The sequence below is a fragment of the Suricata suricatta genome, chromosome 2 (assembly GCF_006229205.1).
Source record: "Suricata suricatta isolate VVHF042 chromosome 2, meerkat_22Aug2017_6uvM2_HiC, whole genome shotgun sequence".
NCBI classification, from domain to species: Eukaryota; Metazoa; Chordata; class Mammalia; order Carnivora; family Herpestidae; genus Suricata; species Suricata suricatta.
The window spans coordinates 148,521,668-148,548,319 of NC_043701.1; the positions used below are offsets into that span (position 1 = coordinate 148,521,668).

Here is a 26,652-nt window from a genome sequence, read left to right on the forward strand (position 1 = left end):
TTGTGGGGAAGAGACAGTTCTGAAGGTAAATTCCTAGAAGTAGAAAAAGAGGTAAAAGTTGCAAAACTGACTTCCGAAACTATTCACTTCCCTTCCCACTGTGAGACCCTTAGTCATCTTTCCTTACATTGTATCACGTGGATTAGTTTTTTGTTACTAAAATGATTGTCATTCCCTCTTCTCTCATTGATGTTTTTCTTAGGGAAATTGATGCATTTCTTAGGTAAATGAGATTGAGCATCTTTTGTTTACTGTGCAAGTCTGTTTATGTGGATTTCCATGCCTTGGCCATTTCTCTTGGATTTTTTGGTATACTTTACATTGGATCATAGGTGCTTCGTACTTTTTAACTTAAAATTTTTTTTAAGTTTATTTATTTTGAGAAAATGAGCAGGAGAGAGGGAGAGAGAGAATTCTAAGCAGGCTCCAGGTAGTCAGCACAGACCCTGATGTGGGGCTCAAACCCATGAACCATGAGATCATGACCTAAGCTGGTTACTTAACTGACTGAGCCACCCAGGCACTCCTTTTGTTTATTTATTTATTTTTGAGGAGGAGAAAGTGCACGCGAGGGGCAGAAAGAGAGGGAGACAGAGAATCCCAAGCAGGCTATGCACTGTCAGCACAAAGCCTGATGTGGGGCTCGAACCCATGAACCATGAGATCATTACCTGAGCCAAAAGAAATCAAGAGTCAGACGCTTAATGGTTGAACTACCAGGCACCCCTGAATCATAGGTACTTTTTATGATGAACATTAACTTGGGTTTAATGCAACTGGCAAATAAGTAGTTCATGAGTTTTTTAAAGCATTTTATTCTAAAGTTTCAAAAAATGTTTATTTTGAGAGAGAGAGAGAGAGAGAGAGAGAGAGAGAGAGAGAGAGAGAGATGAGCCAGGGAGCAGAAGAGGGAGATCCTAAGCAAGCTCTGCTCATCACAGAGCCTAACATGGGGCTCAATCCCATGAACTGTGAGATCATGACCTGAGCTGAAATCAAGAGTTGGCCAATTAACTGACTGAGCCACCCAGGCGCCCCTGAAATTTTTTAATATGAAAGTTTAAATAATTGCATAGTGAGAAGTCCTATACCTTAGATTCTATGATTAACATCTTGCTGTATGTGCTTGAGCACATATTTCCATCTATTCATCACACTGTTCTTCTATCAGCTTACTTTTTTAATGCATTTCAGAGTAAACTACAGCCAGAAGTATACTGCACTTACTTCAGTTTGCCTATTATTAATTAGAATTCAGCATTTGTTTATGCCATTTTTTGTTCTTAGGAGAAATTTACATACAGTGAATGTATAAATCAATCTTAAGCGTACCATTTGATGAGTTTTGGCAAGTGTGTGCACCTGTAGAACCCAAAACCAGATGTTCTGCATCAAAATGTGGGCCATTATCTCAATCCTGAAAATTCTGATACCCCTTTCCTGTTCACCCCTGTTCCCATACCCTCCAAAGCAAACATTGTTTAGGTTTTTTGGCTTTAGCTTGTCCTGGAACTTAATTTTAATGGAGGCATGCATTTTATACTCTTGTGTAGGGGTTCTTTAAGTCAGCACAATGTTTTTGAGTTTCAGCTATGTGCCTGTATAAGCACATTCTTGTTTTATGCTGAAAAATATTCCATTTTATAAACATACTTGGAGACTTGTGCTGTTTCCAGTTTTTGGCTATTATGAGTAGAATTGTAAAATTAAAAAAAATTTTTAAAATCTGTTTTATTAATTTTGAGAGAGAGAGAGCATGAGCAGGGAAGGGTCAGAGAGAGGGGGAGACAGCCTCCAGGCTCTGAGCTAGCTGGCAGCAAAGAGCCCAGCACAGGACTCGAACCCATGAGCCATGAGATCATGACCTGAGCCAAAGTTGGACACTTAACTAAGAGCCACCCAGGCACCCCAATTGTAAGATTATTTTTTTTTGGACATATGTTTTCATTTCTCTTGAGTAAATACCTAGGCATTAAATGCTGGTTCAGAGAGGATAGAGATATGTTGGTTTTAGAAGTAACAAAGGTGTTTTGAAGCAGGTGTACCATTTTACATCCCTCCCAACAAGGTGTGAGCGTTCCAGTAACTTCACATCCTGGCCAACATTTGGTGTTGTCAATCACTAACCTAAAATACAAGAATTTTACTGTCCTCATAGATATGCATTGTGGTTTTAATTTGCATTCGTGGTAACTTGCATTTTCCCAATGACTGATGATGATGAGCATCTTTTTATGTGCCTCTTGTCATGTGTTTATTTGCCATTCCTACCTGTCTCTTTGTACAAGGGGTGGCAAACTGTAGTCCACTGACCAAATACAGCCCATGACGTATTTTTATAAGGCTTCTTGAGCTAGGAATGTGTTTTACAATTTTAAAAGGTGTTTAAAAAAACTAAGAAAAGAAAGAGGGTATGTGGTCCACCAAACCCAAAGTATTTTACAGGAAAACATGTGCTTGGCACTGCTGTGGGTTTAAAGCATATGTCTTGTAGATTGCATGTTGTTGGGTATTGACATTTAAAATTATTATACTAATCTCTGCCTCTTAGTTGGAGTTTTTAGTCCATAAAGATTTGATGTAATTAGTAAGTTCTGTGTCAACCATTTTATTATTTGATTTTTTTGACCTGTTTCTGTTTCTCTGTTCCTCTTTTTCTGCTTTCTTTTAAATTATTTATATATTTTCACAATTCCATTTTAAGTCCTCTCGGTTTTTCACTATACTTCTTTACATTATTTTTAGTGGTTGCTTTAGCGATCATAATCTACCTACTTAAAACTTCACAAACTATTTAGAATTAATATTGTACTATTTGATAAAAGATGTAGAAACCATGTGCCTGAAAAAGTCCATTAATACCCATTGCCTTTTATGCTATATTCATATTGTGCTTACATGTATTATGTCACATGACAATGTTATAATATTTGCTTTAAATAATCACATATTTTGAAGGAAGGGGGATAGTCTCTTACATTTACCAAATATTTACCATATCTGATACTTTCCCATCCTTCCTGAGGATCTGAGTTTCCATGAGAGCATTTCTTTTTTTTAATTAATTTTTTAATAGTTTATTGTCAGGTTGGTTTTCCATATAACACCCCGTGCTCTTCCCCACAAGTGCCCTCTTCCATGACCATCACCCTCCTTATACCCCACTTTCCGCCTCCCCCTTCAGCCCACCATGAGAGCATTTTTATAGTGTATATTTGCTGGGAGTAGATTCTCTTTATTTTACTTGAAAATTTATTTCATTTTCATACTTGAATATTTTTGCTGGTTACAGAATTCTGTGTTGGTGATTGTTTTCTTTCAGTGCTTTACATTTTTTTAAGTTTATTTGCAAGAGAGAGCAAGAGCAGGGGAGGGGCAGAGAGGGAAGGGACAGAGAATGCTCTGCGTTGTCCACACAGAGCCTGATACAAGGCTTGAATTCATGAACCAGATCATGACCTGAGTCAAAACCAAGAGTTGGTTGCTTAACTGACTGAGTCACCCAGGTGCCTCCTTTCAATGCTTAAAAATGTTGTCTCCGGAGCACCTGGGTGGCTCAGTCAGTTAAGGATCCAACTCTTGATTTCAGCTCAGGTTTTGATCTCACAGTCGTGAGTTCGAGCCCTGCATTTGGCTCTGTAATGGGTATGGAACCTACTTCAAAAAAATGTTTGTTTTGTTTTCTTCCAGCCCCCACATTTTCTATAAAATTAAATTTTTTTGGATGTTTATTCATTTTTTGAGATGGAATGTGATTGGGGTAGAGGCAGAGAAAGAGGGAGACACAGAATCTGAAGCAGGCTCCAGGCTCTGAGCTGTCTGGACAGAGCCTGACACGTGGCTCAAACTGATGAACCATTAGATCATGACCTAAGCTGAAGTCAGACTCTTAGCTGACTGAGCCACCTAGCTCCCAAGGCCCCTACAGTTTCTGATGAAAAGTCATCTGTAATTCAAATCATTGTTTCATTGTATGTCACCTGTTTTGCTTTCAAGGTATTCTCTTTAACTTTCCTTTTGAGGAGTTTGACCCCTCAGATATTTCTCGTATTTATTCTGGTTGGGTTTGATTGAGCTTCTTGGAGCTATAAATTGTTCTCACCCAACGGGAAATTTTGGCCTTTATTTCCTCAAATATTTGTTCTGCCCCATTGTCTTTCACCTTCCCTCTCCTTCTGGCGCTCCAATTACATGTATGTTAAACCTTTTGATATTGTCCCATAGATCTCTACGGATCTGTTCATGTAAACAAATTCTCCTTTTGCTTCAGATTGGATTATTTCTATGATCTGTCTTTATGATCACTGTCTTCTTTGCTCTGTTATCTCTGTTCTGCTATATTAGTTATTTTTTCCTGATATTTTTTAGTTATAGAAGTTCCATCTAATGATTCTTTTCTCCTCCTCTTCCCACTCTTCTCCTCTTCCCTTCCTCCTCCACCCCCTCCTCCTCCTTCTCTTACAATGTGTGGTTCTCTGAGATTTCCTAGCCTTTCATGAATTGGTGACACATTTCCTTTAACCAGAGCACAGGTATAAAAGCTTCATTGAAATTATTATCTATTAATTATGACATCTGTGTCATTATGTGGCAGTTTCTGTTCATTGTCTTTTCCCTTGCGAGTAGATCACATTTTCCTAATTCTTTGCATGTTGAATAATTTTGGATTGTGCTCTGACTAATGTGAATGTTCTTTTTTTATTTTAGAGATTGAGTTCTCTTACATTCCTCTGAAAAGGATTTTTTTTTAAGCAAGCAGTTAACTTGATTGAGCTTAAACTGAAAACTATTTAAAAGCCCAAATCTTGGGGCGCCTGGGTGGCTCAGTCAGTTAAATGACTGACTCTTGCTTTGGCTCAGGTCATGATCTCACAGTTTGTGAGTCTGAGCCCTGTGTCAGCACAGAGCCTGCTTGGAAGTCTCCCTCCCTCTCTCTTTGCCCCTACCCCACACGCATGTGTGCTCTCTCGCTCTCTCTCAAAATAAGTAAACTTTAGAAACTTAAAATGAAAGCCGCCTCTCAGCTGTTCCGTCCTCAGTTGAGCTGTTTGCGGTTTGCCCCGGGCATGCTCGGCTTAGGAGTGCGCCGGCGGCTTGCACCGCGGCGGGGCTTTCCCTCCCGTAGCAGCCGCGGAGTGGCACGAGCTGCAGGAGAACCCGAGGGGCCAGGTGCACAGAGCGTCTTCACTACAGCCCCAGCGGCCACAGCTTCGGATCTCTTGTGACATTCATTCATGCCAAGGCCATTTTTGTCATCCCTGCCTGAGGCAAGGTTTCTATAATGAGCCGCTTTTGTTTGAGGACTCTGCATTACTGGGGTGAGGCTTTCCTGGAGGTGCCCTGCAGTCTGGAGCCCATTTACCCAGCCCTTCCTTCCCTCTCCCCTTCCCCCTGCAGGGTCAGGCCTGCGTCACCGTCCTCTTCTTTCCTTTGCTTCTCTTCCTTCCTTTGCTCATATGGCGTTGCCAGATCTAAAGGTCCGTACATTGGCCCTCACAGGGACGTGGAGCTGAGCAAATGCCTTTACCACAACCATAGGTTTATGAAGTCCATCTCCAAGGTCACTCATAGTGTGGACAGTTCTCAGAGGGATGGAAGGGAGCGTCAGGGCCTCACTCTAGTACCCATCCCAAGGGGCAAGTTTCCTTAAAGGGTCTTGTGGTTTCAGGAGCACGTGCATGCCTTCTCCTTGGCTCTGGTGGAAGCCTTTTACCTTTTACGTAGACATGGAACTTGTAGCACAGCACAGTGAGTGTGCTTTCCAGAAACTCTGGAGACCTTGCTGATGATTCTGAAGCCAGGGCTGGGGGTTATAGGTTGGGTGTGTGTGTAGGAGGAGGACACAATGGATCACCATGCCCAACTCAGGGCTGGTTCTGCTGCTTGGGGCGGGGGAAAGAAATGCATTTTATATTATGTTCTATTATATTATTTTTTATTTTATTTTAATCTTTTTTTAATTTTTTGAAGTTTGTTTATTTTGGGGGAGAGAGGATCCCAAGCAGGCTGTGCACTGTCAGTGCAGAGCCCAATGCAGGGCTCAGTCTCCCCAACTGTGAGATCATGACCCAAGCCAAAATCAAGTGCCAGATGCTTAACTAACTGAGCCACCCAGGAGCCCCAAGAAATGCATTTTAGAAGTCATTTTGAGTCCTCTCTTGTCAGAGAAAACATCACCCAGCTTCTAAGACAGTGCCCAGAACCTGTCAGGTGCTTGCAGGAGGAAAATGTGCCGGCCCTGGGGCACACAAAGAAGGTGGGCGAGTTCCTGGTCCTCCAGGGGCTCTGGGTCCACGGGAGAGACCGCGTGGGAGGATACCAGCGGTTCGGACAAAGGCCGGGAGGCAGATGGCTCCCCAGAGTGGACGACATTTGGGGTATGCTGTGAAGAAAAAGTAGGGGTTTCTGGGAAAAGAAGAGGGAAAACCACCTTCTATCCAGAGAGGGTTTGAGGGGGAAGCTCTTACTTAGATGGAATCAGTGATTATGGCTTTTTCTGTGGGGAGAGGGACTGGGAGCTGTTTGGGGAAATTGGAACATAATATGCAGGAGACCTATTTTAAATGCACTCCTTTATTTTTATGACAATCAGTTCTTAATTCATACAAGAAGGATTTGGGTACCTACTATGTGCAAGAAATTGGACCAAGCATAAATAGAAAATAATCATCCTATGTCTGCCAGTAAGAACCAACATCTATCAGTCGTCCTGACTTGCTGCTGCTGAGTGGTACCGAAGCACTGACTAGGCGTACGCAGGAAGCTACACAGTCTTGCTCTGTGTAGGACGCTTCCCTGCAGTGTGTCCACGCTGATCAAGGTATAGGCTTCACTAAAGACTGAGGAACAAACTGGAAATGCACCGAAGCTTAGGCGGAAGGTCGCCCAACCTGGGCAGCCTTTGGTTTGAAGCCAGTCAGCCTGGGGCCTGAGGGCGGAATTGCCAGGAATCCTGGCAGCCTCAGAAGAGCCAGCCGCCGGCAGGTCTGTCCCAGGGCTGCCCTGTGTGCCTGCCCCCCTGGGCAGGCTGGAGTCTGGCTGCTGCCACCTACAAGTGAGACTGGCTCAGGTGGCCACTTAGATGGCCACACTGTTGGGAATCCGGTCTGGGGACAAGTAGTAATACGGCAGCTTCTTGTTCTTGTTGCGCTCAGCAATCACGCTGACGATGGCGTCGAGGTTCTTGCGGAATCGGGCCATGGCCTCTTTTACAGGCTTCTCGATGAAATGCTCTTCTGGGTACATGCCCAGGAACAGCTAAGGACCCAGATACGGATGGACGGACAGGTTAATCTTTGACAAGGGCACGTAAACTGACAGGCCTTGGACGTCTCACCCCCAGAGACCATCCCTTGGAAATTGAGCAAGGGAGCATGTGCTCATTTCCCCCTCGCTACCCCCTGCCTCCTGCTGAGAGTACCCCAAGAATGCTCTTGGGCTGGGATCTTCAGAGGAATGGGCAAAATGACTGCCGTGCTGCGGGGTGACCACAACAGCGTGTAATGGTGCAGGTGAATGCAGACACTGTCGGTGGCCCTAGCTGGGCCGGGCATTCGGCCGTGCAGTCCTGCTTGGCCGTGTCCTGTGTAGCATCCCTGCCTTCGCATCTGGTCTCCAGGCAGCAGGGGCACAGGGGTCAGCACTAGTCTCTCCAGCCCAGGACAGCCATGGCCACGCCCTGCTGGGGTGCTGTGCTCATTTGTACACTCCACGGTGACTACAAACTAAAACTAGACATATATAGATTTTTAAATCACTGGATTGTTAAAATTGGAAAGCTTTATTACCCAGGGCTGGAAAGGGTGGAATTTTGTTCTTAGTTTGTGGAGGGCGTATCAATCTCAACATTCTTTGACCCAGAAATTCCTTTAGCAGGAACACATCCTCTGGCCCTAATGAACACGTGTGCAAAGACACATATATGAAGAAAGATGTTAGTGAGGGACCAACACAGTTACAAAGTCCCCAGAGCAACCTAAATGCCCCCTAAAATGCCCACAGGTCTGGGGATGATGGAACTGGTAGTCATTCTATGCAATGCTGCGCAAACGCCATTAGGTTGGGTCTGAGATACTGATACCCAGCTTTGACATTAGGTTAATTAAGGTGTGTGTGCATGGGAATGTCTGGAAGGATACCCAGGAGCTTCTTAGTCACTACCTCTGGGGAGTCACCAATGGAGCAGAATGCCTGTGCTCTCCTGTCCCGCCCCTGCTCTGAGCTCCATCCAGGTGCAGACCCGAGAACCTCCTGGGCACCCCAGCCCTGGACGTCAGGATTCCCGGAGAGCAGGCATCCAGGCCAAGCCCAGAGATGGAGAAATGGGTTAAATCCGGGTGGCCTGCCTCTAGAAGGGGCAGAATGGCATCTAGTGCTCACCTCATTGTCTTGGAACTGGCTTAGTGCCCACACGGCGCCCAGATGCCAGCAGGAGCGGCCACGGTCTGGCAGTGTATCCACAATCTGCTCGATGGTCACCACACCCTTGGCTGTTGGCGGTGGGGCCCGCATGGTTGGGGGGGCATTGGGGATCCAGGAGCACCAGTCATACTGCAGGACAGCCACAGACACAGGCGGGTGCTTCCTCAGCCAGCCGTCACCCATCTGGGGCTGGCCATGCCCTACCTGCCCGACAGAGCAACTGCCCGGTGCCTCCCACCCTCCTCCCCGCTCTCCTCCTGCTCCAGCAGGACTGGGCCAATTCCCCACTCTGGGGCTGGCACCCTTGCTTAGTGGGCAGAATACACTCAGGGAACACGTAGTTTCTGGCCCCGAGGCTGCTGGAGATCAGCCCCAGAAGAGGAGGAGGGGCGACCCTGCCTGGGCCCATCAGGAGCCGTCAAGGTGACTCTGGCAATTTCCCGCCCAGAGGACTCACTCTGCCTTTGCCTACCTGGCCAAAGTTCACGGCCGCATGCTGCGCTGAGGCTGTGAAGATCACTACAGTCAGGTACTCTGAAAGCTTCTCTCTGGTTTTGATGGACTTGGGGAAGCCTAAGGCAGAGTCAGAGACTGGCTGGGGAGGGACTGATGACCCACAGGCACCCTCTTCCCAACCCTAGCCCAGGCCCTGAGCACCCTCCACACAAGGACTTGGGGGGCCCAGGAATGGGCAAGACACGGAAAGGGTTGGCCCAGTGTTCCTGAAGTTTCTGACCCTGCTTTTCAGTGGCTGCAGAAAGCCCCTGAGATGTCCGCATAAGACATCGGTGGGCAGGGCTCCCTTGAGGGCCCCACACCAGGTGCTAAGATGGATGCCATGGGCCAGCATCGCCCGAGGAAAGTCGGAGGGAAGAGCAGAAGAGACAGCCAGGAGGAGACTGGGGCGGTCTGTACCTGAGGTCTTCTTGCCCCGCATGCCATACACATAAATGTCCTTCACAAAGTCCTGCAGCTCCTGGTCCTCTGCCACCACCTGGTCACTCTTGTAGTAGATGCCTACCACCTCGGCCGTGAACCTGGCTCAGGAGGAGGGGCCCAGCTAGGAGTGCGTGACTTGGCCAGGGATTGCAGAGCTGGGTTCCTGAGCTCAAGGGCACGGCTCCACTGGTGACCCTGTGACTTACTCCTTAATGTCCAGGCTCAGGTCACTCGTCCCCACCCCCATCCACATACCTTCCTTTATCACTGCCCTGACAATGGAGCCATCCACTGGCCCACTGAGGCAGCTCTCAATGCCTCCTTCTCTAGGACCCCTGCTCATTCTGCACAGAGCGGGTCCCATAGCCCCAGGGTGCACTCACGTCTTGATGGCCTCCCACACCAGGAGCCCGTCGTCCCGGTAGAAGTAGTAGGGAATGTCTTCTGTGCTGTCCATCCCCCGAGCTTTGATGTTCTCAGGGAAACACAGGGAGGTGTAGGTCAGGTCCTGCATGGCCCTCTGCACCATCTGCACATGTCCACCGCCCCCTGTGGCATTGGCCTTGAGTGGGAGGGGAGAGAGCACTGTGAGCTGAGGTCAGTGGTCCTCTCCCTTGCCCAGAGTGCACCATGAGAAACCATGAGCGGGTACTAGGAGACCAGGCACGACGTGGAGGGGCAAGCCCACATCCTGTGGGTTTAGGAGGTGGGATAGGAGGGATGTTTAGCTCCGAGAAAGCCAAGGGCAGCCCAAAGAGGTGGTTCCAGAGAGGCATGTCTGCCTGATCTCATGCAAGGGGCTGCAGTGGAGGGGTGTGCAGAGGCAGCGGGCTGCTGTGGGAGGGCGGGGCCTGCTCTGGCTCTGAGCACAGGCTGCCCTGCGTTGGAGAGAGGGACAGACCCCAGCTGCCAAGACCCACACAGCTCTCTCAAGGGCCTGTTGTGTGCTTAGGTGAGGGTGGGGAGAGGCTCAAGGAGGCAGCCTGGTCCTCATCCCAGCTGCTGAGATGCAGGCACTCATGCTGGCTGAGCAGTTGGGCCCCAGAAGCTTCACGGAGGACTTGGGTACTGGGGGGCCACACATGGGGCCACAGGTCACTTGACCCAGGCTGGACTGCTCAGAGTTGCTCCCTGAATTATTTGGGTGGGGGAGGATGGTCACCACATGGGAACAAGAGCCTGGAGCTCCCTGTGATGAGGTTCCATTCCCCCGCATGTCTGTCTGCAGAGCCTGGCTGGGAGAATGAGGCCAACACAGTTTTTAAAAAGTGGAAGAGTGCCAGCCAGTGTGCTTGTCCCCTGGGGCCATTAATTAAGTTCCTGGGTCCATTTTGGGAGGGGTCAGAGGCTCCCTCACCCCACTTATGTCCAAGATTTTGAGATAATACACTTCTTTTCCAGCTTCAGTTGCTGTGACTTGGGTTTTGTCATTTGCAACCCAAACGATGGCTGAGGCTTACTGGGGACCTGGCTGCCTCACTAACGGGAGATAACAGAGGAAGAAAGGCAGTGGTGAAGGCTGCTGGGAGGGTCCAGACTTGGTAAGAACACAGGAGGTCGGAATGGGCCTGATGCTGCCCGGGAGAATGGGAGGGGTGGGGAGGGAGGGATGAAGCGCAGAGGGTGGGGGGGGAGGGCAGGAGTGGGTGCAGGAGGTAGGATCTACACCAAGCCAGAGGACTGAGGAGGAGCAGGAGGAGGCAACAGGGCCGCCCTGGCTAGGCCGGCGAAGGAGTAGTGAGACGCAGGCAGTACATTCCGGAGAGGAGAGGTCCCTGGCGTGGAAGGGGCCAGAGGACCTGGGGCCTCTCCCCTCTGAGGGCCTCCTCCAGCCGCTCACCCTTCCCAGCCATCAGCCGCGGCAGCCGTGGGGCCGGGGGGCCTGTCTCCTGAACCGAAATCCGGTATGGGCGTGGAGGCGTGGAGAAGTGGGGCCCTGCAGGGGGTGGGGAGGAGGTGCTCACCTTGTCGAAGAGGCCGTACTCGCAGATGAGCTGCTCGCGGGCCTTGGTGTTGATGGCAATGGTGAACCGCACGTGCGCCACCAGCAGCTGGGGGAGCAGGGAGCACGGGGAAGGCCTCAGAGAAGGGCAGGCCAGGCCTCCTGCACCTCCCCGGTGACCCCAGGGCCCCCTCAGCCCACAGCCCAGTCCCCTGAGGAGGCGTGATGCTAGGGCCAAGGGAGGAAGTGAGGGGTGCCAGGCTGATCTTCACTGCCGGAGGCCTGGGGGTGCAGCTTTCATGCTTAGTGACATGAGAATGATAAAGATGCTAATAGGAGACACTTGGACAGAGCTTAACTACGCGTCAGGCACTGTTTTAAGCTCCCTGAAGTTAACTATTTTGATTCTGACAGTAATCCTATGAGGCAGATGTAATATTTGCTCTGCTTTACAGATGGGGAAACAGGCCCAGAGAGGCCTTTAAGAGCCTGCATCACCCCAGCAGTCAGTGCCCGCAGGATTCAGGAGGAGAGAAGGGCAGACAAGGGTCACACTGACCTCCTTTGCCTCTTCAAACCCTGCTCCCAGCCCAGGCCCAGGCTCCAGGTCCTCAGGAACCCGTGGGCTCAGAGCTGTGGCACCACCCCCTGAGCATCTCCCCAGGGGCCCGTCTCTGCCCCCTACCCGCAGCCACGGTCCTGTGCCACCTCCCTCCTCCTGTCCACCCCCACATCCCAATGCCCTCCTCCACTGGGTGAGGCTGTAGCTCACTGTACCTTGAAAATGGGGTGCACAGCGGGCAGCTGGCGGTACATGGCAATGCCGAAGACTTCAGACACCAGATGTGTGCGCAGGAGGTGGGTGATGGTCTGGTGGACGTGGAAGTCACTGGAGCGCACCCAGATTTTGGCCAAAAGCCAGTCATATTTTGCATCCGAAGGCAGAAAAATCGGGTTTTTATCTCCTGGGACTTGGTTGAGCTGATACATTAAAGAAAGAAAATACATGGCAATGTTTTGTTCTATATAGTTATAGGAGAGCCTGGATTCTCAGGAAATCCCAGAAGAATCCAAGTGTCTTAAAACAGTGGTCTTTGAGTCATGAGAGGCTCCAGGAGGAGGGCAGAGGGTCCAGGGTTTGCATTTCCCACCCCAGCGACACAACTAACTACCTGAAGGACGCCTGACACTTGACTGAGCCTCTCTGAGCTCGGGTTCCTCCACCTGCCACACTACTCACCTCCCAGAGTTACGGCACGTAAACACTATGGATGAAAACACCACCAAGGAGCAGGTTTGCATTTCTACTCCAGCCCCCATCTCTCAACTTCCTTGCCCACTCGCTCCCTCCTGGCTTCTGCCCACTGCTCGGACTGCTGCTTTTCCATGGCCCACACTTTCCTCTGTTCTTCCCGTAAATGCTGCTGTTCCCAGGCTCCAGCTGGTGCTCCTGACTTCCCTTCTTGCCCGTGGTGAGTGCCTTCAGTTCCCAGGGCTCTATGGCGCTCAGGATCCAGTGGCCTAGGTCACAGTCTCTTGAGCCCAGACCTGCAGCCAGTTGCCTCCTATAGGAGAGACCAGGCTTGCATTTCTCTTTCCAGTTTCACCTCCAAGGTGAGGCCAAGGTGACTTTTTGCCTTTGTTTATGGTTTATTTTACCATTTGATTTTTAAAACATTATATAATCAGGGTACCTGGTTGTCTCAGTTGGTTAAGCATTCGACTTTGGCTCAGGTCACAATCTCATGGTTCATGGGTTCAAGCCCCGCGTTGGGCTCACTGCTGTCAGTACAGAGCCCACTTTGGCTCCTCTGTCTCACTCTTTCTCTGCCCCTCCCCAGCTTGCACGCTTTCTCTCAAAAATGAGTAAACATTAAAAAAATGTTACATACTCAAATCTTTTCCTTTATAACTTCTGGATTTCCTGGTTTTACTTTACAGTGTCTCCTTACCACCCATATTATATACCGTTCTCCTAAATTCTCTGTTACTTTTTTCCATTTTAATCTTTACTTCGTCTGAAATTAATTTTGTTAATAGTATGTCACATGGGTCCAATTTAATCTTCTTCTTATGCAAAGACAGCTGTGATAGTACCACTGAAACTCAATCCCTTTTTACTGAGTCGAGAAACCATCATTGTCATAATTTAAATTCTTATGTATTGGGCTTCTTCCTGGCCTCTTTATATTCCATCTCCCCCACCCAGTCTGTCTGTTATGCACAGCATCTGCCTTGAACAGTGACTTTATGCTATTCCTTACTATCGAGTAAGGTAAGCCCTGTTTGTTTTTTCTTTTTCAAAGAATTCTTGGCTATCCTTGGACACTCCTTTTTCCATATGAATCTTTAATTTCTTTCTTTTTTTTTAAATGTTTTATTTATTTTTAATACAGAGAGAGACAGAGCATGAGAGGGGGAGGCGCAGAGAGAGAAGGAGACACAGAACTGGAAGCAGGCTCCAGGCTCTGAGCTAGCTGTCAGCACAGAGCCTGACGCGGGGCTCGAACCCACGAACGTGAGATCTGACCTGAGCCGAAGTCAGAGGCTTAACCGACTGAGCCACCCAGGCGCCCCTAATTTCTTTCTTTTTTGTTTTTTTGTAATCTTTAATTTCTTTTATTTGGTTTTTGTATCCTTCTCTCACTCCATGCACCATCTTCCCCCCAAAAGAAAGAAAACTTGATTGAAAATTTAATTGGATGTGCATTAGATTTATATGATTAAATTTGGGAGGGCTGGCATTTTTATGATATCAACTTTTCTTGTTCAATATGAAAGAAAGCACTTGTTAAGATTTCATTTGACACCCTTTAAAGTGATTTTATAGGTTTTATTTATATAGTATTATATGGCATTGGTAGCCTGCAGAAATGCAGTATTCGTGCATTTGAGGAGTCTATTTATCCAGAGGCCTTGCTAAATCCATATATTCATTCCAAGAGCTTTTTAACAAATGAGAGTCTTAGATTTTCTAGGTCTAGCATCACATCATTACCAAAAGATACTTTTCTCTCTTTTTTTTCCTCACATGTTGATTATTTTCTTCTTTGTTCAGATGCCAAGACCCCCAGGACAGTGTTGAGTGACAGTGGTGACACCAACAGTTTTATTTATGATTTTAACAGAAATAGCTTCAGGGTTGCCATTTTTGAATGAGATTTTTCTGTGTCTACCACAGGGAAATAGATTTCTTCCTTCCTTCACATTTTAGTAGTTCCTAGTTGGGGCTGCTAAATGCGATTAAGTTTCCTGTTGGAGTCAATTGATACAATCAGAAGCCTTATTGCGTCATGAATCATGCTGGATGTTTTCTTGCTATTGAAACATCTGGGAATAAACCTTGCTTGGTTATGACCCATGGGTCCCTCACGACACCACTACACTCACTTCACTAATGTCATAGTTGGATTTCCTTTAAAATCTGTCTTTGTAACTGGGACTGGTCTTCTGTTCAGCTTTTTTGGAGCCTGTTTCGGGTTTCAGCATGAAGGTTCTGTACGCCAGCTTCTAAGAAGGAATTCAGGAGCCTGGAAATGTGTGTTGTTTATAGGTGAGCTGGAGCTCAGCTGCTCCCCACGTGGGCCTCTCACCAGTCTAGACATTTGGTCAGCTTCCCGACTGTGTACACGGATATTGGCCTATTTTCTACAATTTCGTCTAATAATTTATCCTTTGCCAGGTTTTCACCCATCTCTTTCAGCTTTTTCAAATGTGTTGCCATGCTATTACAAAAAACCCAAAAAAGTACTCTTGTGATTATGTCTTCTTGTATATTTTTGCTCTTTTTCCCCCCTTTCATTAGCTTCATGACAGGGTTATTTATTTTCTTGGACCTTTCAAAGAACCGGATTTCGGATTCACTTGGTTTCATCTGCATGGTTCTTTATAGTTTGCAAAGGTTGCATTTTCAGTAGAGGGAAGAGATTCAGGCGCACTGTGACTTGCCCAAGGTCCCACAGCTGCTAACAAGCGACAGAACTGGGAACTGAAGCCAGACCCCTGACGCCAGGCCCCCCCCCCAAGAAGTCTCAGGAGCACGGCTGCTTCCAGATGCCTGCCAGTGCTCTGTGGCTCCTCTCCTTGGATCTCCGAGCTCCATTTGCTTCTCTTGCATTGCCTGTCCCTTTACCTTTTGCTTTTGCTTCAGTTTCTTGAGCACAGGGCTTCTCTCTGACAGGCTGGGAATTCCTCTGGGGGAAAGTGTGCCCGAGACCAGGCGACAGGGGAGCGCGGACTCTGGAGCCGGACAGACCGGCATGCATCCCGGCTGTGCGGACTGTGAGCACCGTCGTCTGTTTTCTCATCTGCTATGATCCACATCAGTGGTCGCCGCCCGTGGAGGGTTGTAATGACGATTACGTGAATCAAGGCAGGTCCTGCTCTGAAACCCTGATGGCCAAGTGTTTCAGAATCCAGAAGGTTTTAGATTTTGGCAGTGCACATACTTCATTATGTAACACTTCTCTCCCCTGCTCTGTAATATCTTACAGTCAAACACACATCAGTATTTCTGTAGTGATACATGTGCATGTCACATCGAATGAGGCAAAGCTTCTAAACAGTCTCTCCTTTGGGTTCAGCGCAAGTTTTGCTGCCAATGAATTTGCTGCAGAGTTTTGAAAAACCTTGCAGTCTGCGAACTTTTAGATCTCAGAACTGAGGGTAAAGGATTGTGGACGGTGCAGGCTAACCTTCAGGACAGTCTTGTCACGTGGTGAGCGCCGGCCAAAACCGGCTGCTGGTGTGCCCCCAGCACTCACTGCCCGGTTCACCGCTGGCCCGAAGTAAAGTGTGCTGAACGCTTGTCCACCTGTCCCCCAGGGGCCCCTGGGCAGCAGCCCCCTTCACAGACCTACATCTGGTGTTCTTTCCTGCTGTCTGATTACCAGCGGCCACAACGTGCTTGGTGCTCTGAGCCAGCAGAGGGCAGCCAGGAGTGGGAGAGGGGAAGTTCTGCCCCTGTCTCCTCTCCCCAGACCGCTTCTCTTTCTCCTTCTCCATCCTCCTTGGGAGAGACAACCCATGGGCACTAGAAGGCAGCATCGCAGGACTGGGCTGGATCCGGAACCCAGCCTCCATGATGCCCCCTTGTGGCGTCAGTCTCCAGCGCATCCCGCAGACTCACCACCTAGCCCTTCCGGTGTTTGGACTTGGGGGCAAGGTCAGGGTGGTGGGAGCGGGAGGTGGAGTGTGTTATTCCAGGGCAGGTCCTCAGCAGAGCGCCTGGCTCTCCGGGAATCTGTCCAGTGTATCTCTGGGAAGGGAGCCCTTTGTGCTCCTCAGGGACAGCCCTCCCCGCAGCTAGCAGGAAGCCCCAAGTTCATCCTTCTCTTGTCCACTGGACAGAGCCCTCAGCTTTCAGCACCCTCCTAGGAGATGCAAGGCAGAGTGGTCTCCTCTTCCCTGAGGTTCTGGTGGAGATGCAGGAAATTCTTGCCCAAGCCCTGGCTGCCGAGGTCAAAGCCGTCTGGGAAAGGAGCAGGGCAGGCCACCTACCTGGATGGCGATGGGGACAATCTTGTTGGCCAGATTCTTGTACAGCAAGCAGATGGGCGCTGCCAGGAACTGCAGAGTGCAGGGGTCCGTTTTGTTGGCATCGATGCCATCCAGCAGCTCAAAGTCCACGATGAAAATGTTCCCTTGCTGTGGGAGCAAGAGGGAATATGGCCACATCAGTCTCAGCCAGAGACAGAGCCAAGAATCGGGCCTACAGGAGGGAGAGGCGGCTTTCGAGTGGAGTTCAGATTGGATAGTTTTGGCCCCTGACTCAAGGCCAATTCACATCAAGAGTTTACAGAGGTCGCGGTGGTTCTCTGGGGATGTGAAGGAATGGCAGTGGCCGATTCTGCCTTGTTGTGACTGGAAGCTGCTCGACCCCCCCGTGACAGATGATGAAAGACCACCCGGAGCAGCGGGTTGATAAGAAAGCAGAGAGAGCACAGGTAAAATAGACAAGGGAACATAACGTCCAGAGTGACACTACGGGCTCCATTCACATGGTGCTCACAACTGGGCAAACATGAGCGTCTGGAGGAGAAACAGGGGCGGGTCTGCAGGGGTGGGGTCTGCAGGGCCCAAGGAGGCCTTCAGGGTTGGGGGGGTAGGCTTTTCAGGGTCAGGGGTGAGCCTACGGGGCAGGAGGGGGTCTGTGTTCCTGGGTAGTGTGTTCTGAGTCCTGGTCTGAGGCTGGTGGCATGCGGGGGTCACCTGGTGAAAATGCAGAGCTTGCTGCCACTCCTGATTCTTACTCTTCTGTGGTTATTTAAAAAAATTTTTTAAGTTTATTTTGAGAGAGAGAGTGCAAGTGGGAGAGAAACAGAGCGAGCGAGAGAGAGAGAGAGAGAGAGAGAGAGAGAGAGAGAGAGAGAAAAGATCCCAAGCAGGCTCCTCACCATCAGCGCAAAGCCTGACATGGGGCTCAAACTGACAAACTATGAGATCATGACCTGAGCCGAAGTCAGATGCTTAACCAAATGAACCACCAGCGCCCCTCTTTTCTGTGGTTGTTATACTTAAAAAAAAAAAATTGAACGTGCCTGGTATTTGGGGAAGGGAAAAAGCCACCCTTTGCAGAATACACTTGAATTTTCTAGAGGGAGCCCAGCCTGAGCACTGTGAGTGTTCCTTTCACAAAGGCACGGCCCTCTCAGTGAAGAGCTTGAAGAATTTGGGTAGAGGACAGGTGGCACGTCTTCTAAGGCCTTTCTTATTTTAAATAACGGATGCAGCTGGGGAGGGGGTAGGGTCTTCCATGTTGCGGCATCGGGTCCACAGGGGCTCAGGTGAGACGTGGGTCCACAACTCTGCCAGCTGGGCCACCAAGCACACGCTTCAGGGATCCCACCCAGGGGACCAAAGATCAGACAGGAGACAAGGGCCTGGCCACCATCTTCCTCCTTAAGGACCATGGCAGTCACCTGACACCAGCGATGAGCTCTCAGCAGTCTGTGTGCAATGCATGTGGGGCAGGGGTGGGGAGGGCGGGTTGAGGACCCTCACAAGTGCTGCACAGAAGGGGGGCTGCCATCGCATCCTGAGAAGGCTCAGGTTAGTTAAGGTGATGATGAATGCCAGGCTAACAGGAGGCTCTGGGAACCCAGGCCAGGGAACCACGAGGCCTGGGACTTGGGCTTGTGCCTGGGTCATTTCTCTTGTTATTTCCCCCACCTTCTCTCTCTGGGCCTCAGTTTCCTCCTTCTGAAAAGTGAGGGGGAAATCCTATCTCTTAGTTTGATGTTCCGGGATTCTGTAGTAGACACTGGTGTTTTGCCTGTCTGGCGTCCCTGTCCTCTCTTTTTGGTCCTCGTCTTCCATTTTCCTGGCTCTGATGACTGACTCAGGAAATGAGGACTTGTGCCATAGATGACAGATGTGTGTGTAAGAGATGGAATAGTGTGTGTGACAGACGGCAGGGGTGTGTAAATGAGATGGATGGTGTGTAAGATCCTAGTCAGTGGTGGCTATTAGATTATTGCTTCATGACCAAAACCACAGCTAAGCCTCCAGACCATAACTCAGGAAAGATGACCATTGTGACAAAGATAGCCAACCCCGCCCACTCCCCCCTGCCCCGCCCCTGGAGGTGACAAGGACTCCTGGGCAGAAGCTATTCCCTGCCAGAGGGCTACTAAGTACTTTCTAGTTCTAGGATTCTATGGCTTTCAAGGTTCCATGATTCTCTGATTTGAAGTGTGAAACCTGTAGCCACTGAATCAATGTAAATCTATCCAGAAATTAAATCTGCAAAGGAATACTGCTCTGTGTGCGAGCATATGGGAGTATGTGCCTGCGTGGGGGCATGTGTTGTCCTTGTCAGCTGTCCCCGTGACCAGGTAGTGTCCTGGGGCCTGGGCAGGGTCAGGGTGAGGGGGCTGGGACCACCTGCTGTGGGGCAGGGACTCTCCAAGGGATGTCAGCAGGCAGGTGGCCCAAGAGTCAGGTAGGCAGGACATGAGGCCAACAGGTCTGTCCACAGACGGCACAATCCAGCCCTCTCTAGCTGGGCCCCAAGGCAAGCTGAGCAAACAGGACGTGGTGACCAGAACAGAAGGCCACCTCGACACCTGGGAGGTGGGTGTCGGGAGGCCTCGCTGTCCTGGATTTGGTGGAAGAGGCCAAGTGACTGGAGAGCAAGGGCCAGTCCTGTCACTTAAGTCCCTGCAGGTGAGCCAGGAGGAGGGCTGGGGAGAGGGTGGGGCAGAACCAGAAGACACTAACATTTGTAATTTGAAGGTTAAAAATTCCATCCATTTTCTCCCTTTTTCTCTGTTCTGATACAAGCTTGCTTCTTCCTCACCTTTGCAAGGTGGGTGACAATTTGATGACCGTGTGTGTAAAGCATCTCCCACAAAGCCTGGCTCACAACTGACATCCTGCTCAGAGGGAGTTCTTTCAATTAGTGATATTGATATTGAAAATACGGGGTATGTTCCCAGCCCTGAGTGCTGAGAAATATCACCCTCAATTCCTCCTCCTACATTGGTCAAGACAGTTTTCATAAATGCCCAGGGAAAAACAGAGGTCACTTCCCCGAGAGCAGCTGATCTCGCCATCGGCCTGGCAGATGAGCCTGGAGATTGTGGCCTGTGGGCTGGTGAGCACCGGCCAACAGAATGTGGTTTCCGCTTGGCAGAGCGTGACCTGGCCATTTGAGCTGGCCTTGGCCGGCATCATCAGACAACTGGGTCCTACCTCCATCTCCTGCTCCAAGGTGAGCTCCCGCTCCAGGCTGCACTCCACCATCGCTGTGGTCACTGGAAACTTCTTGGGCAGCTTTGTGCAGCGCTGGATCAACACTGGGTTGCAGCCATTCAGGAACTGGTAGCCGAACATGAGGTCTTCCTGCCAGTGCTTCATGACTCGCTCTACAGGGGAGAAGATGGTGGCCCTGCCTCAGCTCTGAGTAGGGGCAACCCGGCCTGCAGCCCTCCCAACCCTGGCCAAAGGCCAGAATTCTTGCAGGGTCCCTTCTCCCGGACAGGTCTGCCAGACAGCTGGTCGACCTGGTGCTGTGTTTGCTGTGCCCAACTGCTTGACCACTGGGGCAGGCCATGGCACCGCCTTGTCTTCTCTGAGCTGCCCTTGGTGGCACAGAAGGTTCCAGAGGAATCCCCTTCTCAAGAACAAAACCAAAAATAGACAAATAGGATCACATTAAGTTAAAAACCTTCTGCACAGCAAAGGGAACAGTCAACAGAGTTAAAAACAACCTGCAGAACACAAGACATTTGCAAGCTGCACATCTGAAAAAGAATAATCTCCAAAATAGATAAAGAACTCCTACAACTCCATGCTAGAAAAACCCACTAATAACCTGATTCACAAATGGGTAAAGGACTTGAACAGACATTTTTCCATAGAAGACATACAAATAGATGGCAGGCATATGAAGAAATGCTCAATGTGACTAATCATCAGGGAAGTGCAAATCAGAACAATGAGATATTGCCTCACACCCGACAGGATGGCTATTATAAAAACAAAAGACAACCGGTGTTGGTGAGGACGCGGAGAACCCGGAACCCTTGTACATGGGTTGGTGGGAATGCAAAATCCTTGGCCAATGTGGTGAACAGTAGGGTGGATTAAAAAAAAAAAAATTAAAAACAGAACTGCCATAGGAGCCAACGATCCTGCTTCTGAGTATTTGTCCCAAAGAATTAAAACCAGGATCTGTCTGCACTCCCATGGTCACTGCAGCACACTTCATGATAGCCAAGACGTGGAAACAATCTGAGTGTCCATTTATAGAAAAATAGGTAAAGAAAGTGCATTGTATACACATGGGATAGCATTCAGCCTTAAAAAAAAAAAGGATATTCTGCAGTATGTGATGAACGTTGTGGATGGACATGGAGGACACTATGCTAAGTGGCTCAAGTCCTTCCACCCACAGTGGAGGGGGAAGGAGGGGAGCAGAGGGGCGTCTGAGGGAGGAGTCTGCAAAGGCAGTTTTTACCTGGTGCTATTTCAATGCCCATCCCTCACCCATCATTCCCATTTCCTTATCTTTCTGTTGCCATGGGTTCCTTCCTGTGCCGCACCTGGAAAGTTCGATGCTCTTGCTCCACCAAACACATCCTAGTCCAAGGGGACCCAATGTCGCTTTTATGTAAATCCTTAAAACACAAGCTACGTTCTACCTTTACTCTGCTCAGAGCGTCACAAATGGCCGATTCATGTAAACACAAAGCTCTGATATTTCTGAGACTTGATGATGCAGCGAGGGTGAGGATGCTCGGCTTTGAATGTTCAAGGAGGAGAAACCTCCGGGCATGAGGGTAAAGGCCAGTGAACGGCGGGGCCTGGGACAGCGGTGCCCATCCTGTTGAGCCGTGCCGGAGCGGGGCGGGACAGCCCTTTCCAGTTCCCAGGCAAGTCTCCCCAGCCCCACGAGAGACCCCAGAGGCACACTCACCCGAAATAGTGTTGCTAATCTTGACGAAGATTTTCTCAAAGTCGGCGAAGTCGCTCCAGGAAGACTGGAACATGTGCATGAAGCGGTTGATGAACAGGTTCTCCATCCTGCAGACCAGGAGACAGCGTCCACACTCGCCCGACTGGGGCCTTGCCCCCCTCTGCAAAGCCCCTTCATACTATGGCCTCCTGAGGCCTCTAGACACTTCTGGGGCCACCAGGAACTGAGCCCAGGGCAGCTCTGAGGGGGCAGCTTTGTGCAACCAGGACAGAAACGGGTACCTATGCTGATGCTGTCCCTACTGCATCTCCCCCGTGAAAGAGACTGGCCGCTGCCCTCGAGAACCGTCCACAGTGCCTCCAATCCCATCGACGCCTGCTTTCGTTCATGGCTTCGCTCATTCATTCACCAAACTTCTCATTGCCCCACTCAGTGCGAAGCTTCCGGGCACAGAGCGCCGTTTTCTCCTATGCAGCGGCTCGCCCTAGTCTCCTGGGGTTTTAGGGGATGAGCGGTTCCATGAGTGTATCCCTCATTTACTTTCTGGTGAACTCTGGCTCGGCCTAGTGCCGAGGGAGATAGTTTTCCAAATGCTCGTGACACAGGATAGCAAAATGAGCCAGGACAGGAGCTTGACAAATTCAAAATGCAGGCTGTGGGTACTTAAGAGAGAGATCTGAGTGGCCTGAGCAATCCCAGGGGCTGGCTGGAGAAGGCAACTGTGGGATGGGCCTGGGAAAGGTGGGGGAGAGTGAGACAGGTGTCCCAGACTTTCCTACTAACTCAAGTAAGATGGAGGACAGAGGCTAGGGAGTTCTGGCCAGGGCTTGTGGGACACACTCTGCCTCAGTTTCTCTCTCTGGCACACCCACCGCTGAGGACACCAGGCAGCTATCATGTTTCCTCCCCACTGTCAATGCTCCCCAACTCCAGAGTTCAAGCCTCCTACCTGTGCTGCCTTCTGTACGTCCTTGCTTGGGGCCTTTGTGTGTACTGTTCCCTTCACCTGGAATGCCCAGTGCCCCTTTTGTCACCTCCTGAGCCTGAGTGTGTCTGGAGGGCTCACCTGGAGTACCCCCGACTCCTCCTTTGTCTCAGGGAAGCTGCCCCGTTCCCACACTGGGCTGCCTGTGAGGCTGTGTCTGCAGTGCTGACGGCAGACTCAGTCCAGTAAATACGAATACCTGCATCTGCCTCAATCACCTGGAGGCCAGGGCGCGTCTGCGTGGCTCAGGGCTGAGCCTAGACCTCCAGGAGCTCCAGTGGCTCCGACAGCAGGGATCACTGCGCAGGGTGGCGCAGATCCCTGGGGCAGGGGACCAAGCTGGCTGGTGCTCCTCCAGGTAACTCCCCTTCCTATCCACCTCCCAAGCGTGACCAGCAGAGCCAGCCCCTCCCCAAAGCAGCAGCCCTGCCCCGTGCAGGCCCAGGGAACCTCCTTGACTCACTACTTGGGGGACGAGGGGGACAGGGGAGGTGCTGGCTGGGGCCCGAGTGCCGTCACAGGCGGTTCAGGAGTTCCAAAGCCTCTTCACACCTCTGCCGGCAGAATCGAAGGACTGAGGTTTGGGTGTTTTGTCCAGAGTGAACCTGGCTCATGGGGACAGATGGCTGTCCCAGGCGAGGCAGCAGGGAGCATGCATGAGAGCAGCAAGTCTGAGTGACTGAATGCAGGATAAGCAGGGCACTCAGGGGCCCCTCCCGGCCCTGCCAGACAAGGAAAAGGCACCCGAGGCAGAACATGACACACCCTTAGGACTCTCCTTCGGAACCCCCCTCAGTCTAGCAAATGCCGCCCTGGGACGCTAGGAGCCCACACTGCTCAGGAATGAGCCCAGGGGCCTGGTCACCTCTGTGGGCCCTGACTTCTCCTCTGTGAGTTGGACGAGCCGGCTGCCTGCAGGCCACGAGCGGCTGCAGTCTCTGGAAGGAGGGAAGGAGCTCCCCAGGAAGGAGGAGCTGTTACCCACATGCCTGTGTTTTTTTGTTTCTTCTTTTCCCCACATGTTTATTTTACACACTCGCTTTTGTGCCTCACCGCCACCAGGCAGCCCCCCAGAGTCTTTCAGACTTGTTCCCCCTTCCTCCTCCGCCTCCCCTGTCAGCTGTGCCTCTGGGGACAGGAAGCACTGTTAAACTAGAGGAGTAAATGTCCCTGCGACACCCGCTGGCAGACGGAAAAGAACTCATTTCTGAGGGAGGAGAGGCCTTCCCAGGCCTCTACAATCCTGGCAGCCCCAGCACCGCCCAGGACTAGGTGGTGCCCAGGACAACGGTCACCGCCCTGGGGGACCTTGTGAGGAACCGGGGGTGAGTCATAGCCCCACGCAGCTCAGTCTCCCCAGCTGGGTCTCTTTGGCTTCAAAACAGAAGGTTGGCACTGAAAACGGGGTGTGTGGCAGTACTTGGAGGAAGCCACAGACTCAGAAAGAAGTGGAATTAGGAGGAAAATATTTGCATGTTGTCTGCAGGCAAAATATTTCCACCTGCTTATACACAACGGGAATGTTGGGGCTTCAAAGGTCCATTAGTACTCGAAGAGGAACTGCCCGAAAGAGGGCACCTGACTCGTTCAAGGTCACACGGCCAGGCCAGACCGTGCGTGCTCTGAGCCAGGACAGGTGAGAGCGAGCTCTTGTCTCCTCTCTTCTTCTGCCCCTTTCCGTCTAATGGCTCCCCCATTTTTCCACTTCACAGTTTTGCTGTTTGGAGTTGGGGGCAAAGCTTATGGAGGAGGGTTGGCCATGTCCCAGGCAGAGCAGGTGGCCCGGAGGATACAAGTCACCAGAGTTATCTAGAAGCGGCGTGGAAACGACTGCCCAGGGCTGGAAGTTCAGTGGGAAGGGCGTCTCTCGTGACCTCAGCTGCAAGCTTGTTTTCCGCAGGCGGGACCGGGTTTAACCACGGGCAGAGTGGCACGCTATGGCGTGCGCTGTGGGGACACAGGCTAGCTAGGCTCAGGTCTGTGGGTTCTATCAGGAACTGTCCATGAACAGGGGACTACCAGGCACTGGTTGGGGGCCAGACCAGGGGGTCTCAGAACCCCTCACCCAAGGGCTAGGAATTGGACACAAATCTGCATGGGGCCGGGAGTCCCTGACAGATGGTAGCTGAGACGGTGGTATCAGCACAGGGTGTTAAGGGCCTGGCCCAAGGTCCCAGCCCCATCACTTCCCGGCCATGGGGCCCTGGGCAAGTCCCTAATCTTGCTGTGGCTCAGTTTTCTCCTCTATGAAACGGGCACATGGCTGACAATGTACCGAAAACACTGGTACATAAAAAGAGTTCCATGAACATTCAAGTAGTGCCATAATTATCACTCACTGTTAATATTAGAGGCTGCAGCCTTAGGCACTGGCATTCTGGGGGGTCAGCAGACAAGTCCAAAATCCTGTCTGCAGCTCAGCACTTTACCACCTTCCTTCTGCTGGGTCTTCCTATCTAATTCACTCATCTTCTTTCTTCCTTCACACCCAATTCACAGGAAGAATCTTCACCTCCTTCCTGGTCTTTTCTTCCTGTCCTCTTTGTCCCTTGAAAGTGCTCTCATCCAGGACACTGGTGACTTCCTAGTGGCTGCATCTGAAGGGCTCTACAGCCTGAACCTCCGCCGATCTCTCTAGCGCGTCTGATAACCAGCTTCTTTCTTATTGACACTAAAATGCTGAGCCTCTTGGGCCACAATGCTCCTGTGCCCGCCTCCCCGTCTCAGGTGAAGGCTGGGCTCCTTACCCACCTTCTGACCTTGGTAGCCTCAGGCCCGTATCCCCACGCGGGCCTCGACTCTGGTCCCCCTGGCTCACCAGAACGCTCACTGCCTAAAATGCCATCCCCTCTACTCCTCCAGTCAGCATAGTAAACTTCCATGCATCCTTCAAAACCCAGGTTGGCATCTTCTCTCTTGGGAAGCATCTTTCTTTTTTCTTTTTTTTTCTTTGGAAGCATCTTTCTAATGCAGTCCCCCCAGAGTTACTTCCTCCGCTGCCTCAAGCTTCCCTGGCACTCCTTTCCTAAGGAATAGCTACTACATGCAATTATGATGAACTGTCCACAACTTGGTCCCCACTAGACTGTGAGCTTCTTGGAGCTAGACCAAAAGGCCACTTTTGATGCATCTCCAGCCCCACCTCCCGGAGCTCAGTAAGCCTTTGTCAAAGGAGGAACAGCAGTGGCTCCTCCAGTCCTGCTCCAATGGGGGTATAGGAAGCCTAGAAGAGCCAGCAAAGGTGCAGTGGCAGTGCGTGAGAAGGCAGCTGCCTAGCCGGGCTCCTTCCTTGGGTGCAAGAATGAGGAGAAAGTCCTCCCTAGCACCCAGAATGGAGACACTCGAGGGAACTCACCTGTGGTATGCCAGACACCACCATGGGGGCACTGCATATACGAGTTCATTTAAATCTCATAATTCTAGCAGCTCGGCATCACCAGCCTCAAATTACAGGGAGGAAACAGAAATAACTCTCCCAAGCTGACACAGCTAGAGTTTCAATCGACCCTGGCTGCCAGACTCTAAATAGGGCCAACTTTTGCTTTAAAGGGTACCAAGTGATGGGTTGATACTTGTTACTGTAATTTTAATAGATGAATAGATTTATTTTCCCCCCAGGAAAGCAAAGTACAACCACTTGCTACTCTGAGTCTGGTCCAGGGACCGGCAACGCAGGCTTGCTGGGAATGCAGACTCTCTCCCCACTCGGACCCTCTGATCAGAACCCCTGTTTACCAATGTCCCACACAGATCTGTGTGCACGAGAATGCATGAGAGGTGTCGGGACTCCTCTTCCCTCACTGGCTGTTTGTCCTTACCACCTTCAGCAATGATGGCTGGGCTCCGCTGCCCAGTGTCTAGGAGGAGCCCAGCTACGATAGAATGAGCCTTGCAGAAACAGCCACAATAAGTTAAGACTGCTCCTTCTTTTACTGAGTTTGTTTC

At 50.5% G+C, this 26,652-nt stretch overlaps 1 protein-coding gene across 1 annotated transcript in view; it reads right to left on the reverse strand.

The window, feature by feature from the left end:
- Nucleotides 1-6,557: 6,557 nt before the first annotated feature.
- Nucleotides 6,558-26,652, reverse strand: part of ALOX5 (arachidonate 5-lipoxygenase) — a 43,474-nt gene continuing 23,379 nt past the window's right edge. The window contains exons 5-14 of the mRNA XM_029920052.1: nucleotides 21,723-21,829; nucleotides 19,997-20,169; nucleotides 16,802-16,948; nucleotides 12,080-12,283; nucleotides 11,325-11,411; nucleotides 9,744-9,922; nucleotides 9,337-9,458; nucleotides 8,894-8,994; nucleotides 8,380-8,550; nucleotides 6,558-7,257 (exon numbers count right to left, since the gene is read on the reverse strand). Of these exons, the coding sequence (XP_029775912.1) occupies nucleotides 7,078-7,257; nucleotides 8,380-8,550; nucleotides 8,894-8,994; nucleotides 9,337-9,458; nucleotides 9,744-9,922; nucleotides 11,325-11,411; nucleotides 12,080-12,283; nucleotides 16,802-16,948; nucleotides 19,997-20,169; nucleotides 21,723-21,829 (1,471 nt within the window). The 3' untranslated portion in view covers nucleotides 6,558-7,077. The remainder of the gene's footprint in view (nucleotides 7,258-8,379; nucleotides 8,551-8,893; nucleotides 8,995-9,336; nucleotides 9,459-9,743; nucleotides 9,923-11,324; nucleotides 11,412-12,079; nucleotides 12,284-16,801; nucleotides 16,949-19,996; nucleotides 20,170-21,722; nucleotides 21,830-26,652) is intronic.